This window comes from Lepisosteus oculatus, chromosome 4, assembly GCF_040954835.1.
Source record: "Lepisosteus oculatus isolate fLepOcu1 chromosome 4, fLepOcu1.hap2, whole genome shotgun sequence".
In the NCBI taxonomy this organism is placed as follows: domain Eukaryota; kingdom Metazoa; phylum Chordata; class Actinopteri; order Semionotiformes; family Lepisosteidae; genus Lepisosteus; species Lepisosteus oculatus.
This window is the reverse complement of record NC_090699.1, coordinates 2,714,254-2,733,442: the sequence shown is the minus strand read 5'-3', so window position 1 is coordinate 2,733,442 and position 19,189 is coordinate 2,714,254. Positions and strand designations below refer to the sequence as shown.

The 19,189-nt window shown below is 54.3% G+C and overlaps 2 protein-coding genes across 6 annotated transcripts in view; one reads left to right on the top strand and one right to left on the bottom strand.

The window, feature by feature from the left end:
• Positions 1–19,189, top strand: part of LOC138238273 (cytosolic sulfotransferase 3-like) — a 271,472-nt gene that overhangs the window by 44,362 nt on the left and 207,921 nt on the right. The window lies entirely within an intron of this gene.
• Positions 1–19,189, bottom strand: part of eif3c (eukaryotic translation initiation factor 3, subunit C) — a 44,470-nt gene that overhangs the window by 3,202 nt on the left and 22,079 nt on the right. For 2 of the 5 annotated variants that reach the window (XM_069188397.1, XM_069188394.1), the window contains exons 16-23: positions 16,320–16,511; positions 11,875–12,046; positions 8,757–8,916; positions 5,090–5,155; positions 4,901–4,988; positions 4,088–4,253; positions 3,199–3,240; positions 2,579–2,620 (exon numbers count right to left, since the gene is read on the bottom strand). In XM_069188397.1, coding sequence (XP_069044498.1) covers positions 2,579–2,620; positions 3,199–3,240; positions 4,088–4,253; positions 4,901–4,988; positions 5,090–5,155; positions 8,757–8,916; positions 11,875–12,046; positions 16,320–16,511 — 928 coding nt within the window. Of the gene's footprint in view, positions 1–2,578; positions 2,621–3,198; positions 3,241–4,087; positions 4,254–4,493; positions 4,611–4,900; positions 4,989–5,089; positions 5,156–8,756; positions 8,917–11,874; positions 12,047–16,319; positions 16,512–19,189 lie in introns of those variants that run through there. The other 3 variants (XM_069188396.1, XM_069188398.1, XM_069188399.1) reach the window with 3 other exon arrangements.

Sequence of the window (19,189 nt, the reverse complement as noted above, 5' to 3'; positions counted from 1 at the left end):
ACAGTGCTGTCAGTCAGACTCCCAGTGCGCAGCAGTCTGATCCACTCCAGGTGTGACAGTGCTGTCAGTCAGACTCCCAGTGCGCAGCAGTCTGATCCACTCCAGGTGTGACAGTGCTGTCAGACTCCCAGTGCGCAGCAGTCTGATCCGCTCCAGGTGTGACAGTGCTGTCAGACTCCCAGTGCGCAGCAGTCTGATCCGCTCCAGGTGTGACAGTGCTGTCAGTCAGACTCCCAGTGTGCAGCAGTCTGATCCGCTCCAGGTGTGACAGTGCTGTCAGTCAGACTCCCAGTGCGCAGCAGTCTGATCCGCTCCAGGTGTGACAGTGCTGTCAGACTCCCAGTGCGCAGCAGTCTGATCCGCTCCAGATGTGACAGTGCTGTCAGACTCCCAGTGCGCAGCAGTCTGATCCGCTCCAGGTGTGACAGTGCAGTCAGACTCCCAGTGCGCAGCAGTCTGATCCGCTCCAGGTGTGACAGTGCTGTCAGACTCCCAGTGCGCAGCAGTCTGATCCGCTCCAGGTGTGACAGTGCTGTCAGTCAGACTCCCAGTGCGCAGCAGTCTGATCCGCTCCAGGTGTGACAGTGCTGTCAGTCAGACTCCCAGTGCGCAGCAGTCTGATCCGCTCCAGGTGTGACAGTGCTGTCAGTCAGACTCCCAGTGCGCAGCAGTCTGATCCGCTCCAGGTGTGACAGTGCTGTCAGACTCCCAGTGCGCAGCAGTCTGATCCGCTCCAGGTGTGACAGTGCTGTCAGACTCCCAGTGCGCAGCAGTCTGATCCGCTCCAGGTGTGACAGTGCAGTCAGACTCCCAGTGCGCAGCAGTCTGATCCGCTCCAGGTGTGACAGTGCTGTCAGACTCCCAGTGCGCAGCAGTCTGATCCGCTCCAGGTGTGACAGTGCTGTCAGTCAGACTCCCAGTGCGCAGCAGTCTGATCCGCTCCAGGTGTGACAGTGCTGTCAGACTCCCAGTGTGCAGCAGTCTGATCCGCTCCAGGTGTGACAGTGCTGTCAGACTCCCAGTGCGCAGCAGTCTGAACCGCTCCAGGTGTGACAGTGCTGTCAGACTCCCAGTGCGCAGCAGTCTGATCCGCTCCAGGTGTGACAGTGCTGTCAGACTCCCAGTGCGCAGCAGTCTGATCCGCTCCAGGTGTGACAGTGCTGTCAGACTCCCAGTGCGCAGCAGTCTGATCCGCTCCAGGTGTGACAGTGCTGTCAGACTCCCAGTGCGCAGCAGTCTGATCCGCTCCAGGTGTGACAGTGCTGTCAGTCAGACTCCCAGTGCGCAGCAGTCTGATCCGCTCCAGGTGTGACAGTGCTGTCAGACCCCCAGTGCACAGCAGTCTGATCCGCTCCAGGTGTGACAGTGCTGTCAGACTCCCAGTGCGCAGCAGTCTGATCCGCTCCAGGTGTGACAGTGCTGTCAGACTCCCAGTGCGCAGCAGTCTGATCCGCTCCAGGTGTGACAGTGCTGTCAGACTCCCAGTGCGCAGCAGTCTGATCCGCTCCAGGTGTGACAGTGCTGTCAGTCAGACTCCCAGTGCGCAGCAGTCTGATCCGCTCCAGGTGTGACAGTGCTGTCAGACTCCCAGTGACAGCAGTCTGATCCGCTCCAGGTGTGACAGTGCTGTCAGTCAGACTCCCAGTGCGCAGCAGTCTGATCCGCTCCAGGTGTGACAGTGCTGTCAGACTCCCAGTGCGCAGCAGTCTGATCCGCTCCAGGTGTGACAGTGCAGTCAGTCAGACTCCCAGTGAACAGCAGTCTGATCCGCTCCAGGTGTGACAGTGCTGTCAGTCAGGCTCCCAGTGCGCAGCAGTCTGATCCGCTCCAGGTGTGACAGTGCAGTCAGACTCCCAGTGTGCAGCAGTCTGATCCGCTCCAGGTGTGACAGTGCTGTCAGACTCCCAGTGCGCAGCAGTCTGATCCGCTCCAGGTGTGACACTGCTGTCAGTCAGACTCCCAGTGCGCAGCAGTCTGATCCGCTCCAGGTGTGACAGTGCTGTCAGACTCCCAGTGCGCAGCAGTCTGATCCGCTCCAGGTGTGACAGTGCTGTCAGACTCCCAGTGCGCAGCAGTCTGATCCGCTCCAGGTGTGACAGTGCAGTCAGTCAGACTCCCAGTGCGCAGCAGTCTGATCCGCTCCAGGTGTGACAGTGCTGTCAGACTCCCAGTGCGCAGCAGTCTGATCCGCTCCAGGTGTGACAGTGCTGTCAGTCAGACTCCCAGTGTGCAGCAGTCTGATCCACTCCAGGTGTGACAGTGCTGTCAGTCAGACCCCCAGTGCGCAGCAGTCTGATCCGCTCCAGGTGTGACAGTGCTGTCAGTCAGACTCCCAGTGCGCAGCAGTCTGATCCGCTCCAGGTGTGACAGTGCTGTCAGTCAGACTCCCAGTGTGCAGCAGTCTGATCCGCTCCAGGTTTTTACAGTACACCACCAGTTCAATCCTAGTGTGAACCGGACTTCCGTGGGACTGGTGTTTGACACTGTAGATCCTGGAGCGGATCGGACTGCTGTGTACCTGGAGTCCAGCTGCCACACCTACAATATTGAACACTTAAAGAGCTGCTCCAGCACTTACCTCTCTGGTAGCCCTGCTTCTGCTGGTATCCTCCTCTCTGGTCTGGAAGGACAGAGGTGGTGGTGTTAGTTGGTTTTCACAGATAATCTCCCCCCTTTTCAGTTCTTTACACAAAGAGCAGCGGGAGAGTGGAACAAGCTGCACAGCCATGTTGTTGAAGCTGATACCCTGACTTCTCTCGGGACACAGCTGGATGAGACACTCCAGACAAGACAGGAGACACTACAGTACACAGAGAGGGGTGGGAGTGTGGAACAAGCTGATACCCTGACTTCTCTCAGGACACAGCTGGACAAGACAGTCCAGTCAGGACAGGAGACACTACTGTACACAGAGGGTGGTGGTACCCCTGTTTCTGCTGGTACCCACCCTTCTGACAGGGGTCTTATCCGCTCCAGGAGTGACAGTGCCGTCAGACCCCCAGTGCGCAGCAGTCTGATCCGCTACAGGTTTTTACAGTACTCCAGCAGTTCAATCGCACTGGTTCTAGTGTGAACCAGACTTCAGTGGCACTGGTGTTTGAGACTGTAGATCCTGGAGCGGATCGGACTGCTGTGCACCTGGAGTCCAGCTGCCACACCTACAATATTGAACACTTAAAGAGCTGCTCCAGCACTTACCTCTCTGGTAGCCCTGCTTCTGCTGGTATCCTCCTTTCTGGTCTGGAAGAGAGAGAGAGAGAGAGATGAGGGTCATGGTGTTAGCTGGTTTTCACAGAGAACCTCCACCACCCTCCGTTCTTTACACAAAGAGCAGCGGGAGAGTGGAACAAGCTGCCCAGCCATGTCGTTGAAGCTGATACCCCGACTTCTCTCAGGACACACTACTGTACACAGAGAGGGGTGGGAGTGTGGAACAAGCTGATACCCTGGCTTCTCTCCAGACACAGCTGGACAAGATCCTCCAGTCAGGAATGGAGACACTACGTTACACAGAGAGGGGTGGGAGTGTGGAACAAGCTGATACCCTGACTTATCTCAGGACACAGCTGGACGAGACACTCCAGTCAGGACAGGAGACACTATTGTACACAGAGAGGGGTGGGGGTGTGGAACAACCTGATGACTTCTCTCAGGACACAGCTGGATGAGACAGTCCAGACAGGACAGGAGACACTACTGTACACAGAAGGTGGTGGGGGTGTAGAACAAGCTGATACCCTGACTCTCGGGACACAGCTGGAGAGACAGTCCAGACAGGACAGGAGATAGTACTGTACACAGAGAGGAGTGGGGGTGTGGAACAAGCCGATACCCTGACTTCTCTCAGGACACAGCTGGAGACAGGAGACAGTACTGTACACAGAGAGGAGTGGGGGTGTGGAACAAGCCGATACCCTGACTTCTCTCAGGACACAGCTGGAGACAGGAGACAGTACTGTACACAGAGAGGAGTGGGGGTGTGGAACAAGTCGATACCCTGACTTTTCTCGGGACACAGCTGGACGAGACAGTCCAGACAGGACGGGACAGTACCGTGCTGGAGGTGAGGCAGTGAGACGGCTCTTACCCCTGTTGAAGTAGCCCCCGTAGACGCCCTGCTTGAGGTCGAAGACCCTCTCGTTGTTCTCCACCAGGCCGCCCAGCTTCTCGGCCAGCTGCAGGGCCACGTTCTGCAGGGAGGAGGGCTCTGTGCGGTGCATCACCACAGTCTGCGTGGGCTGGTCCAGAGAGGCCTGCGGAGAGGACAGGGCTTCAGAGTGTGTGTGTGTGTGTGTGTGTGTGCTGGTCCAGAGAGGCCTGCGGAGAGGACAGGGCTTCAGAGTGTGTGTGTGTGTGTGTGTACTGGTCCAGAGAGGCCTGCGGAGAGGACAGGGCTTCAGAGTGTGTGTGTGTGTGTACTGGTCCAGAGAGGCCTGCGGAGAGGACAGGGCTTCAGAGTGTGTGTGTGTGTGTGCTGGTCCAGAGAGGCCTGCGGAGAGGACAGGGCTTCAGTGTGTGTGTGTGTGTGTGTGTGTCTGGTCCAGAGAGGCCTGCGGAGAGGACAGGGCTTCAGTGTGTGTGTGTGTGTGTGTGTGCTGGTCCAGAGAGGCCTGCGGAGAGGACAGGGCTTCAGAGTGTGTGTGTGTGTGTGGGTGTGTGTGTGTGTACTGGTCCAGAGAGGCCTGCGGAGAGGACAGGGCTTCAGTGTGTGTGTGTGTGTGTGGTGTGTGTGTGTGTGTGTACTGGTCCAGAGAGGCCTGCGGAGAGGACAGGGCTTCAGTGTGTGTGTGTGTGGTGGTGTGTGTGTGTGTACTGGTCCAGAGAGGCCTGCGGAGAGGACAGGGCTTCAGTGTGTGTGTGTGTGTGACCCCCCGTGGACGCACGCCCACTGCCACATTACCATGAGCTCCTCGTTGATGATCATCTTGCTGATGATGCTGTGCACCATGGGCAGGTCCAGCTCGAACATCAGGGCCAGCGTCTCCATGCTGGAGGAGGAGGAGGAGGAGGAGGAAGAGGAGTCAACCCACCGCAGGGAGCAACAGGACCCCGCGCCGCACGAGGAGGACGGCCGCGGCCGGACACTCACCTGATGGAGTCGTACACGCTGCTGTAGGTGAAGAGATACGTCCGCAGAGACTCCTCCTGGATCTTCCTGCGAGGGCAGAGACAGCAGACTCACTGGGACCACATCACAATCACAGCTACTGGGAGCCGGGCTCGTCACCAACTAATTACACTATCATCAGACTCCACTGGCACTGACAGAGCAGTCTGAGACTCTCCAGGCTGGACTGGACTGACTGGACTGGGAGCTGGATGAGTTCTGAACTGGGATTCTAATCAGACTCCACTGACACTGACAGAGCAGTCTGAGACTCTCCAGGCTGGACTGGACTGACTGGACTGGGAGCTGGATGAGTTCTGAACTGGGATTATAATCAGACTCCACTGACACTGACAGAGCAGTCTGAGACTCTCCAGGCTGGACTGGACTGACTGGACTGGGAGCTGGATGAGTTCTGAACTGGGATTATAATCAGACTCCACTGACACTGACAGAGCAGTCTGAGACTCTCCAGGCTGGACTGGACTGACTGGACTGGGAGCTGGATGAGTTCTGAACTGGGATTATAATCAGACTCCACTGACACTGACAGAGCAGTCTGAGACTCTCCAGGCTGGACTGGACTGACTGGACTGGGAGCTGGATGAGTTCTGAACTGGGATTATAATCAGACTCCACTGACACTGACAGAGCAGTCTGAGACTCTCCAGGCTGGACTGGGCTGACTGGACTGGGAGCTGGATGGGTTCTGAACTGGGATTATAATCAGACTCCACTGGCACTGACAGAGCAGTCTGAGACTCTCCAGGCTGGACTGGACTGACTGGACTGGGAGCTGGATGAGTTCTGAACTGGGATTATAATCAGACTCCACTGACACTGACAGAGCAGTCTGAGACTCTCCAGGCTGGACTGGACTGACTGGACTGGGAGCTGGATGAGTTCTGAACTGGGATTATAATCAGACTCCACTGACACTGACAGAGCAGTCTGAGACTCTCCAGGCTGGACTGGACTGACTGGACTGGGAGCTGGATGAGTTCTGAACTGGGATTATAATCAGACTCCACTGACACTGACAGAGCAGTCTGAGACTCTCCAGGCTGGACTGGACTGACTGGACTGGGAGCTGGATGAGTTCTGAACTGGGATTATAATCAGACTCCACTGACACTGACAGAGCAGTCTGAGACTCTCCAGGCTGGACTGGTCTGACTGGACTGGGAGCTGGATGAGTTCTGAACTGGGATTAGAATCAGACTCCACTGACACTGACAGAGCAGTCTGAGACTCTCCAGGCTGGACTGGACTGACTGGACTGGGAGCTGGATGAGTTCTGAACTGGGATTAGAATCAGACTCCACTGACACTGACAGAGCAGTCTGAGACTCTCCAGGCTGGACTGGTCTGACTGGACTGGGAGCTGGATGAGTTCTGAACTGGGATTCTAATCAGACTCCACTGACACTGACAGAGCAGTCTGAGACTCTCCAGGCTTGACTGGACTGACTGGACTGGGAGCTGGATGAGTTCTGAACTGGGATTCTAATCAGACTCCACTGACACTGACAGAGCAGTCTGAGACTCTCCAGGCTGGACTGGACTGACTGGACTGGGAGCTGGATGAGTTCTGACCTGGGATTCTAATCAGACTCCACTGGCACTGACAGAGCAGTCTGAGACTCTCCAGGCTGGACTGGACTGACTGGACTGGGAGCTGGATGAGTTCTGAACTGGGATTCTAATCAGACTCCACTGACACTGACAGAGCAGTCTGAGACTCTCCAGGCTGGACTGGACTGACTGGGAGCTGGATGAGTTCTGAACTGGGATTATAATCAGACTCCACTGACACTGACAGAGCAGTCTGAGACTCTCCAGGCTGGACTGGACTGACTGGACTGGGAGCTGGATGAGTTCTGGACTGGGATTATAATCAGACTCCACTGACACTGACAGAGCAGTCTGAGACTCTGCAGGCTGGACTGGACTGACTGGACTGGGAGCTGGATGAGTTCTGAACTGGGATTAGAATCAGACTCCACTGACACTGACAGAGCAGTCTGAGACTCTCCAGGCTGGACTGGTCTGACTGGACTGGGAGCTGGATGGGTTCTGAACTGGGATTCTAATCAGAGTCCACTGGCACTGACAGAGCAGTCTGAGACTCTCCAGGCTGGACTGGACTGACTGGACTGGGAGCTGGATGAGTTCTGAACTGGGATTATAATCAGACTCCACTGACACTGACAGAGCAGTCTGAGACTCTCCAGGCTGGACTGGACTGACTGGACTGGGAGCTGGATGAGTTCTGAACTGGGATTATAATCAGACTCCACTGACACTGACAGAGCAGTCTGAGACTCTCCAGGCTGGACTGGACTGACTGGACTGGGAGCTGGATGAGTTCTGAACTGGGATTATAATCAGACTCCACTGACACTGACAGAGCAGTCTGAGACTCTCCAGGCTGGACTGGACTGACTGGACTGGGAGCTGGATGAGTTCTGAACTGGGATTATAATCAGACTCCACTGACACTGACAGAGCAGTCTGAGACTCTCCAGGCTGGACTGGACTGACAGGACTGGGAGCTGGATGAGTTCTTCACTGGGATTATAATCAGACTCCACTGACACTGACAGAGCAGTCTGAGACTCTCCAGGCTGGACTGGACTGACTGGACTGGGAGCTGGATGAGTTCTGAACTGGGATTATAATCAGACTCCACTGACACTGACAGAGCAGTCTGAGACTCTCCAGGCTGGACTGGGCTGACTGGACTGGGAGCTGGATGAGTTCTGAACTGGGATTATAATCAGACTCCACTGACACTGACAGAGCAGTCTGAGACTCTCCAGGCTGGACTGGACTGACTGGACTGGGAGCTGGATGAGTTTTGAACTGGGATTATAATCAGACTCCACTGACACTGACAGAGCAGTCTGAGACTCTCCAGGCTGGACTGGACTGACTGGACTGGGAGCTGGATGAGTTCTGAACTGGGATTATAATCAGACTCCACTGCCACTGACAGAGCAGTCTGAGACTCTCCAGGCTGGACTGGGCTGACTGGACTGGGAGCTGGATGAGTTCTGAACTGGGATTATAATCAGACTCCACTGACACTGACAGAGCAGTCTGAGACTCTCCAGGCTGGACTGGACTGACTGGACTGGGAGCTGGATGAGTTCTGAACTGGGATTATAATCAGACTCCACTGACACTGACAGAGCAGTCTGAGACTCTCCAGGCTGGACTGGGCTGACTGGACTGGGAGCTGGATGAGTTCTGAACTGGGATTATAATCAGACTCCACTGACACTGACAGAGCAGTCTGAGACTCTCCAGGCTGGACTGGACTGACTGGACTGGGAGCTGGATGAGTTCTGAACTGGGATTATAATCAGACTCCACTGGCACTGACAGAGCAGTCTGAGACTCTCCAGGCTGGACTGGACTGACTGGACTGGGAGCTGGATGAGTTCTGAACTGGGATTATAATCAGACTCCACTGACACTGACAGAGCAGTCTGAGACTCTCCAGGCTGGACTGGACTGACTGGACTGGGAGCTGGATGAGTTCTGAACTGGGATTATAATCAGACTCCACTGACACTGACAGAGCAGTCTGAGACTCTCCAGGCTGGACTGGGCTGACTGGACTGGGAGCTGGTGGGTCACTGACCTGACCAGCATCTCGCGGACGCGCTGGGCCTCAGGGAACAGGTCCCACACTTTGCTGTTCATCTTGTCGTTGATGATGAAGGCGTGGCATGTGCTCCAGTCGCCCATCTTCATCGCCTTGGACGCAGCGACAACGTGCTCCCGCATGCTCTCGGGCGGACCTGAGGACAGTCAATCAATCAATCACCCTGACGGATCAATACAGGAGCCACCACGTGCTCCCGCATGCTCTCGGGCAGACCTGAGGACAGTCAATCAATCAATCACCCTGACGGATCAATACAGGAGGCACCACGTGCTCCCGCATGCTCTCGGGGGGACCTGAGGACAGTCAATCAATCAATCACCCTGACGGATCAATACAGGAGCCACCACGTGCTCCCGCATGCTCTCGGGGGGACCTGAGGACAGTCAATCAATCAATCACCCTGACGGATCAATACAGGAGCCACCACGTGCTCCCGCATGCTCTCGGGGGGACCTGAGGACAGTCAATCAATCAATCACCCTGACGGATCAATACAGGAGGCACCACGTGCTCCCGCATGCTCTCGGGCGGACCTGAGGACAGTCAATCAATCAATCACCCTGACGGATCAATACAGGAGCCACCACGTGCTCCCGCATGCTCTCGGGGGGACCTGAGGACAGTCAATCAATCAATCACCCTGACGGATCAATACAGGAGCCACCACGTGCTCCCGCATGCTCTCGGGGGGACCTGAGGACAGTCAATCAATCAATCACCCTGACGGATCAATACAGGAGCCACCACGTGCTCCCGCATGCTCTCGGGCAGACCTGAGGACAGTCAATCAATCAATCACCCTGACGGATCAATACAGGAGGCACCATGGGTACTGGTGACCTGCGCACCCCGCGCCTCTGAACACCCGACGTTCACAAGCCCGGGAGCCGACCCGACGGGGGACAACCTGCGCCAGAGACTCGGGCCCGATCGCCGCTCGGCACACCTGTGGTGTGGAGGGTCCAACTCACGACACTGCCAGCTCAATTAACCCCCTCCCCCACTCGCCAATTAACCCCCTCCCCCACTCGCCAATTAACCACCTCCATCTCCCCCACTCGCCAATTAACCACCTCCCCCTCCCCCACTCGCCAATTAACCACCTCCATCTCCCCCACTCGCCAATTAACCACATCCCCCTCCCCCACTCGCCAATTAACCCCCTCCCCCACTCGCCAATTAACCACCTCCATCTCCCCCACTCGCCAATTAACCACCTCCATCTCCCCCACTCGCCAATTAACCACCTCCCCCTCCCCCACTCGCCAATTAACCACCTCCCCCTCCCCCACTCGCCAATTAACCACCTCCCCCTCCCCCACTCGCCAATTAACCCCCTCCCCCACTCGCCAATTAACCCCCTCCCCCTCCCCCACTCGCCAATTAACCACCTCCCCCTCCCCCACTCGCCAATTAACCCCCTCCCCCACTCGCCAATTAACCACCTCCCCCTCCCCCACTCGCCAATTAACCACCTCCATCTCCCCCACTCGCCAATTAACCACCTCCATCTCCCCCACTCGCCAATTAACCACCTCCCCCTCCCCCACTCGCCAATTAACCACCTCCCCCTCCCCACTCGCCAATTAACCACCTCCCCCTCCCCCACTCGCCAATTAACCCCCTCCCCCACTCGCCAATTAACCCCCTCCCCCACTCGCCAATTAACCCCCTCCCCCTCCCCCACTCGCCAATTAACCACCTCCCCCTCCCCCACTCGCCAATTAACCCCCTCCCCCACTCGCCAATTAACCCCCTCCCCCACTCGCCAATTAACCACCTCCATCTCCCCCACTCGCCAATTAACCACCTCCCCCTCCCCCACTCGCCAATTAACCACCTCCCCCTCCCCCACTCGCCAATTAACCACCTCCCCCTCCCCCACTCGCCAATTAACCACCTCCCCCTCCCCCACTCGCCAATTAACCACCTCCCCCTCCCCCACTCGCCAATTAACCCCCTCCCCCACTCGCCAATTAACCACCTCCATCTCCCCCACTCGCCAATTAACCACCTCCCCCTCCCCCACTCGCCAATTAACCATCTCCCCCTCCCCCACTCGCCAATTAACCACCTCCCCCTCCCCCACTCGCCAATTAACCCCCTCCCCCACTCGCCAATTAACCACCTCCCCCTCCCCCACTCTCCAATTAACCACCTCCCCCTCCCCCACTCTCCACTTAACCCTCTCCATCTCCCCCACTCTCCAATTAACCCTCTCCCCCACTCTCCAATTAACCCTCTCCCCCACTCTCCAATTAACCCTCTCCCCCACTCTCCAATTAACCCTCTCCCCCACTCTCCAATTAACCCTCTCCCCCACTCTCCAATTAACCACCTCCATCTCCCCCACTCTCCAATTAACCCTCTCCCCCACTCCCCAATTAACCCTCTCCCCCACTCCCCAATTAACCCTCTCCCCCACTCTCCAATTAACCCTCTCCCCCACTCTCCAATTAACCCTCTCCCCCACTCTCCAATTAACCACCTCCATCTCCCCCACTCTCCAATTAACCCTCTCCCCCACTCTCCAATTAACAATTTCCATCTCCCCCACTCTCCAATTAACCCTCTCCCCCACTCTCCAATTAACCACCTCCCCCTCCCCCACTCTCCAATTAACCCTCTCCACCTCCCCCACTCTCCAATTAACCACCTCCCCCACTCTCCAATTAACCCATCAGCAGGAGCGCAGGGCAGAGGAACTACCCACTGGTCAAACCACACGGTGACCCACGCACCGCCAGCTCAATTACCCATCTCCACTCTCCAATTAACCCATCAGCAGGAGCGGAGGGCGTACCCAGCAGCGGCTGTCTCTCCAACGCCCTCAGCTGGCAGAGGAGCTACCCGCTGGTCAAACCACAAGATGGCCGGCACACCGCCAGCTCAATTTACCATCTCCCCGCTCCAATTAACCCCCTCCCCACTCCAACTACCCATCTCCCCGCTCCAATTAACCCCCTCCCCACTCCAATTACCCATCTCCCCACTCCAATTACCCATCTCCCCACTCCAATTACCCATCTCCCCACTCCAATTACCCATCTCCCCACTCCAATTAAGCCATCAGCAGGGGCGGTGGACGTACCCAGCAGCGGCTGTCTCTCGCCCACCCTCAGCTGGTGGTGGAACTGCTTGCTGATCATGCGGCGTCGGGCGTCGAACTCGTGGGCGGCCATGTAGGGGATCTCCAGCAGCATGGCTGACACCAGGTACACACACTCCAGGAGCTCCAGGTTAATGTGCATGTGGAACGGCACCTGAGAGAGAGAGAGAGAGGGGTTAATACACACACACACTGACCGGACACTCCAGTACATTAACACTGCACTGAGAGAGAGGGGTTAATACAGACACACTGACTGGACACTCCAGTACATTAACACTGCACTGAGAGAGAGAGGTTAATACACACACACTGACTGGACACTCCAGTACATTAACACTGCACTGAGAGAGAGGGGTTCATACAGACACACTGACTGGACACTCCAGTACATGAACACTGCACTGAGAGAGAGAGGGGTTAATACACACACACACTGACCGGACACTCCAGTACATTAACACTGCACTGAGAGAGAGAGGGGTTAATACACACACACTGACTGGACACTCCAGTACATTAACACTGCACTGAGAGAGAGAGGGGTTAATACAGACACACTGACTGGACACTCCAGTACATTAACACTGCACTGAGAGAGAGAGGGGTTCATACAGACACACTGACTGGACACTCCAGTACATTAACACTGCACTGAGAGAGAGAGGGGTTCATACAGACACACTGACTGGACACTCCAGTACATTAACACTGCACTGAGAGAGAGGGGTTAATACAGACACACTGACTGGACACTCCAGTACATTAACACTGCACTGAGAGAGAGAGGGGTTAATACACACACACTGACTGGACACTCCAGTACATTAACACTGCACTGAGAGAGAGAGGGGTTCATACAGACACACTGACTGGACACTCCAGTACATTAACACTGCACTGAGAGAGAGAGGGGTTCATACAGACACACTGAATGGACAATCCAGTACATTAACACTGCACTGAGAGAGAGAGGGGTTCATACAGACACACTGACTGGACAATCCAGTACATTAACACTGCACTGAGAGAGAGAGGGGTTCATACAGACACACTGACTGGACACTCCAGTACATTAACACTGCACTGAGAGAGAGAGGGGTTCATACAGACACACTGACTGGACACTCCAGTACATTAACACTGCACTGAGAGAGAGAGGGGTTCATACAGACACACTGACTGGACACTCCAGTACATTAACACTGCACTGAGAGAGAGAGAGAGGTTAATACACACACACTGACTGGACACTCCAGTACATTAACACTGCACTGAGAGAGAGAGGGGTTAATACAGACACACTGACTGGAGACTCCAGTACATTAACACTGCACTGAGAGAGAGAGGGGTTAATACAGACACACTGACTGGACACTCCAGTACATTAACACTGCACTGAGAGAGAGAGGGGTTAATACACACACACTGACTGGACACTCCAGTACATTAACACTGCACTGAGAGAGAGAGGGGTTAATACACACACACTGACTGGACACTCCAGGACATGAACACTGCACTGAGAGAGAGGGGTTAATACAGACACACTGACTGGACACTCCAGTACATTAACACTGCACTGAGACAGAGGGGTTAATACAGACACACTGACTGGACACTCCAGTACATTAACACTGCACTGAGAGAGAGAGGGGTTAATACAGACACACTGACTGGACACTCCAGTACATTAACACTGCACTGAGAGAGAGAGGGGTTCATACAGACACACTGACTGGACACTCCAGTACATTAACACTGCACTGAGAGAGAGAGGGGTTAATACAGACACACTGACTGGAGACTCCAGTACATTAACACTGCACTGAGAGAGAGAGGGGTTAATACAGACACACTGACTGGACACTCCAGTACATTAACACTGCACTGAGAGAGAGAGGGGTTAATACACACACACTGACTGGACACTCCAGTACATTAACACTGCACTGAGAGAGAGAGGGGTTAATACACACACACTGACTGGACACTCCAGGACATGAACACTGCACTGAGAGAGAGGGGTTAATACAGACACACTGACTGGACACTCCAGTACATTAACACTGCACTGAGACAGAGGGGTTAATACAGACACACTGACTGGACACTCCAGTACATTAACACTGCACTGAGAGAGAGAGGGGTTAATACAGACACACTGACTGGACACTCCAGTACATTAACACTGCACTGAGAGAGAGAGGGGTTCATACAGACACACTGACTGGACACTCCAGTACATTAACACTGCACTGAGAGAGAGAGGGGTTAATACACACACACTGACTGGACACTCCAGGACATGAACACTGCACTGAGAGAGAGGGGTTAATACAGACACACTGACTGGACACTCCAGTACATTAACACTGCACTGAGAGAGAGAGGGGTTAATACACACACTGACTGGACACTCCAGTACATTAACACTGCACTGAGAGAGAGGGGGGTTCATACAGACACACTGACTGGACACTCCAGTACATTAACACTGCACTGAGAGAGAGAGGGGTTAATACAGACACACTGACTGGACACTCCAGGACATGAACACTGCACTGAGAGAGAGAGGGGTTAATACACACACACTGACTGGACACTCCAGGACATGAACACTGCACTGAGAGAGAGAGGGGTTAATACACACACACTGACTGGACACTCCAGTACATTAACACTGCACTGAGACAGAGGGGTTAATACAGACACACTGACTGGACACTCCAGTACATTAACACAGCACTGAGAGAGAGAGAGGGGTTCATACAGACACACTGACTGGACACTCCAGTACATTAACACAGCACTGAGAGAGAGAGAGGGGTTAATACAGACACACTGACTGGACACTCCAGTACATTAACACTGCACTGAGAGAGAGAGGGGTTAATACAGACACACTGACTGGACACTCCAGTACATTAACACTGCACTGAGAGAGAGAGGGGTTCATACACACACACTGACTGGACACTCCAGTACATTAACACTGCACTGAGAGAGAGAGGGGTTAATACACACACACTGACTGGACACTCCAGTACATTAACACTGCACTGAGAGAGAGAGGGGTTAATACACACACACTGACTGGACACTCCAGTACATTAACACTGCACTGAGAGAGAGGGGTTAATACAGACACACTGACTGGACACTCCAGTACATTAACACTGCACTGAGAGAGAGAGGGGTTAATACAGACACACTGACTGGACACTCCAGTACATTAACACTGCACTGAGAGAGAGAGGGGTTAATACACACACACTGACTGGACACTCCAGGACATGAACACTGCACTGAGAGAGAGGGGTTAATACAGACACACTGACTGGACACTCCAGTACATTAACACTGCACTGAGAGAGAGAGGGGTTAATACACACACTGACTGGACACTCCAGTACATTAACACTGCACTGAGAGAGAGAGGGGTTAATACACACACACTGACTGGACACTCCAGTACATTAACACTGCACTGAGAGAGAGAGGGGTTCATACAGACACACTGACTGGACACTCCAGTACATTAACACTGCACTGAGAGAGAGAGGGGTTCATACAGACACACTGACTGGACACTCCAGTACATTAACACTGCACTGAGAGAGAGAGGGGTTAATACAGACACACTGACTGGACACTCCAGTACATTAACACTGCTCTGAGAGAGAGAGAGGTTAATACACACACACTGACTGGACACTCCAGTACATTAACACTGCACTGAGAGAGAGAGGGGTTAATACAGACACACTGACTGGAGACTCCAGTACATTAACACTGCACTGAGAGAGAGAGGGGTTAATACAGACACACTGACTGGACACTCCAGTACATTAACACTGCACTGAGAGAGAGAGGGGTTAATACACACACACTGACTGGACACTCCAGTACATTAACACTGCACTGAGAGAGAGAGGGGTTAATACACACACACTGACTGGACACTCCAGGACATGAACACTGCACTGAGAGAGAGGGGTTAATACAGACACACTGACTGGACACTCCAGTACATTAACACTGCACTGAGACAGAGGGGTTAATACAGACACACTGACTGGACACTCCAGTACATTAACACTGCACTGAGAGAGAGAGGGGTTCATACAGACACACTGACTGGACACTCCAGTACATTAACACTGCACTGAGAGAGAGAGAGGGGTTAATACACACACACTGACTGGACACTCCAGGACATGAACGCTGCACTGAGAGAGAGAGGGGTTAATACACACACACTGACTGGACACTCCAGTACATTAACACTGCACTGAGAGAGAGAGGGGTTAATACACACACACTGACTGGACACTCCAGGACATGAACGCTGCACTGAGAGAGAGAGGGGTTAATACACACACACTGACTGGACACTCCAGGACATGAACGCTGCTCTCAGTTACCTGCCGCCTCTTCTCGATCTTCTCCTGCTCGGCGTTCCTCTCCTGCATGTTCCTCATCAGCAGGCCCTGGCCCAGCAGCTCCTTGGCGCGGCCGCTGGACTGGATGTCCAGCAGGGCGTTGTGGGCGTCCTTGATCATGCCCTGCCTGAAGGCGCAGATGCCCAGCTGCACCATGGTCCGGTTGTACAGGATCTGGCGCGGGGAGAGGGGAGGGGGGAGTGGGGTAAATTCAGGGCTACACGTTCTCTGCTCCCACCCGCTGATCTTGAAGAGGGTCACAGCACCCCCGACGGCACCCCAGAAGCTCAGGGTGAGGCAGAGACACGCGTCCATAGGGCCCCCTGGAATCGACCATCACCTGTGACAGCGCTCCGGTAGACAGCAGGTGTGCTGTGATGTATATACCTGTACAGGTGTGCTGTGATGTATATACCTGTACAGGTGTGCTGTGATGTATATACCTGTACAGGTGGGCCAGGGCGCTGGATGATACAGGTGTGCTGTGATGTATATACCTGTACAGGTGTGCTGTGATGTATATACCTGTACAGGTGGGTCAGGGTGCTGGATGATACAGGTGTGCTGTGATGTATATACCTGTACAGGTGGGCCAGGGCGCTGGATGATACAGGTGTGCTGTGATGTATATACCTGCACAGGTGGGTCAGGGTGCTGGATGATACAGGTGTGCTGTGATGTATATACCTGTACAGGTGGGTCAGGGTGCTGGATGATACAGGTGTGCTGTGATGTATATACCTGTACAGGTGGGTCAGGGTGCTGGATGATACAGGTGTGCTGTGATGTATATACCTGCACAGGTGGGCCAGGGCGCGGATGATACAGGTGTGCTGTGATGTATATACCCGTACAGGTGGGTCAGGGAGCTGGATGATACAGGTGTGCTGTGATGTATATACCTGCACAGGTGGGTGAGGGTGCTGGATGATACAGGTGTACTGTGATGTATATACCCGTACAGGTGGGTCAGGGCGCTGGATGATACAGGTGTGCTGTGATGTATATACCCGTACAGGTGGGTCAGGGTGCTGGATGATACAGGTGTGCTGTGATGTATATACCTGCACAGGTGGTTCAGTGTGCTGGATGATACAGGTGTGCTGTGATGTATATACCTGTACAGGTGGGTCAGGGTGCTGGATGATACAGGTGTACTGTGATGTATATACCTGTACAGGTGGGTCAGGGTGCTGGATGATACAGGTGTGCTGTGATGTATATACCTGCACAGGTGGGTCAGGGTGCTGGATGATACAGGTGTGCTGTGATGTATATACCTGCACAGGTGGGTCAGGGTGCTGGATGGTACAGGTGTGCTGTGATGTATATACCTGCACAGGTGGGTCAGGGTGCTGGATGGTACAGGTGTGCTGTGATGTATATACCCGTACAGGTGGTTCAGTGTGCTGGATGATACAGGTGTGCTGTGATGTATATACCTGTACAGGTGGGTCAGTGTGCTGGATGGTACAGGTGTGCTGTGATGTATATACCTGTACAGGTGGGTCAGGGAGCTGGATGATACAGGTGTGCTGTGATGTATATACCTGTACAGGTGGGTCAGGGTGCTGGATGGTACAGGTGTGCTGTGATGTATATACCTGTACAGGTGGGCCAGGGCGCTGGATGATACAGGTGTGCTGTGATGTATATACCCGTACAGGTGTGCTGTGATGTATATACCCGTACAGGTGGGTCAGGGTGCTGGATGATACAGGTGTGCTGTGATGTATATACCTGTACAGGTGGGTCAGGGTGCTGGATGGTACAGGTGTGCTGTGATGTATATACCTGTACAGGTGGGTCAGGGTGCTGGATGGTACAGGTGTGCTGTGATGTATATACCTGTACAGGTGGGCCAGGATGCTGGATGATACAGGTGTGCTGTGATGTATATACCTGTACAGGTGGGCCAGGGCGCTGGATGATACAGGTGTGCTGTGATGTATATACCTGTACAGGTGGGTCAGGGTGCTGGATGATACAGGTGTGCTGTGATGTATATACCTGTACAGGTGGGTCAGTGTGCTGGATGATACAGGTGTGCTGTGATGTATATACCTGTACAGGTGGGTCAGGGTGCTGGATGATACAGGTGTGCTGTGATGTATATACCTGTACAGGTGGGTCAGGGTGCCGGATGGTACAGGTGGGCCAGGGTGCTGGATGATACAGGTGTGCTGTGATGTATATACCCGTACAGGTGGGCCAGGGCGCCGGATGATACAGGTGTGCTGTGATGTATATACCCGTACAGGTGGGCCAGGGTGCCGGATGATACAGGTGTGCTGTGATGTATATACCCGTACAGGTGGGCCAGGGCGCTGGATGATACAGGTGTGCTGTGATGTATACACCCGTACAGGTGGGCCAGGGCGCTGGATGATACAGGTGTCCTGTGATGTATACACCCGTACAGGTGGGCCAGGGTGCTGGATGGTACAGGTGTGCTGTGATGTATATACCCGTACAGGTGGGCCAGGGCGCTGGATGATACAGGTGTGCTGTGATGTATATACCCGTACAGGTGGGCCAGGGCGCTGGATGATACAGGTGTGCTGTGATGTATACACCCGTACAGGTGGGCCAGGGCGCTGGATGATACAGGTGTCCTGTGATGTATACACCCGTACAGGTGGGTCAGGGTGCTGGATGGTACAGGTGTGCTGTGATGTATATACCCGTACAGGTGGGTCAGGGTGCTGGATGGTACAGGTGTGCTGTGATGTATATACCTGTACAGTTGGGTCAGGGTGCTGGATGGTACAGGTGTGCTGTGATGTATATACCCGTACAGGTGGGTCAGGGTGCTGGATGGTACAGGTGTGCTGTGATGTATATACCCGTAC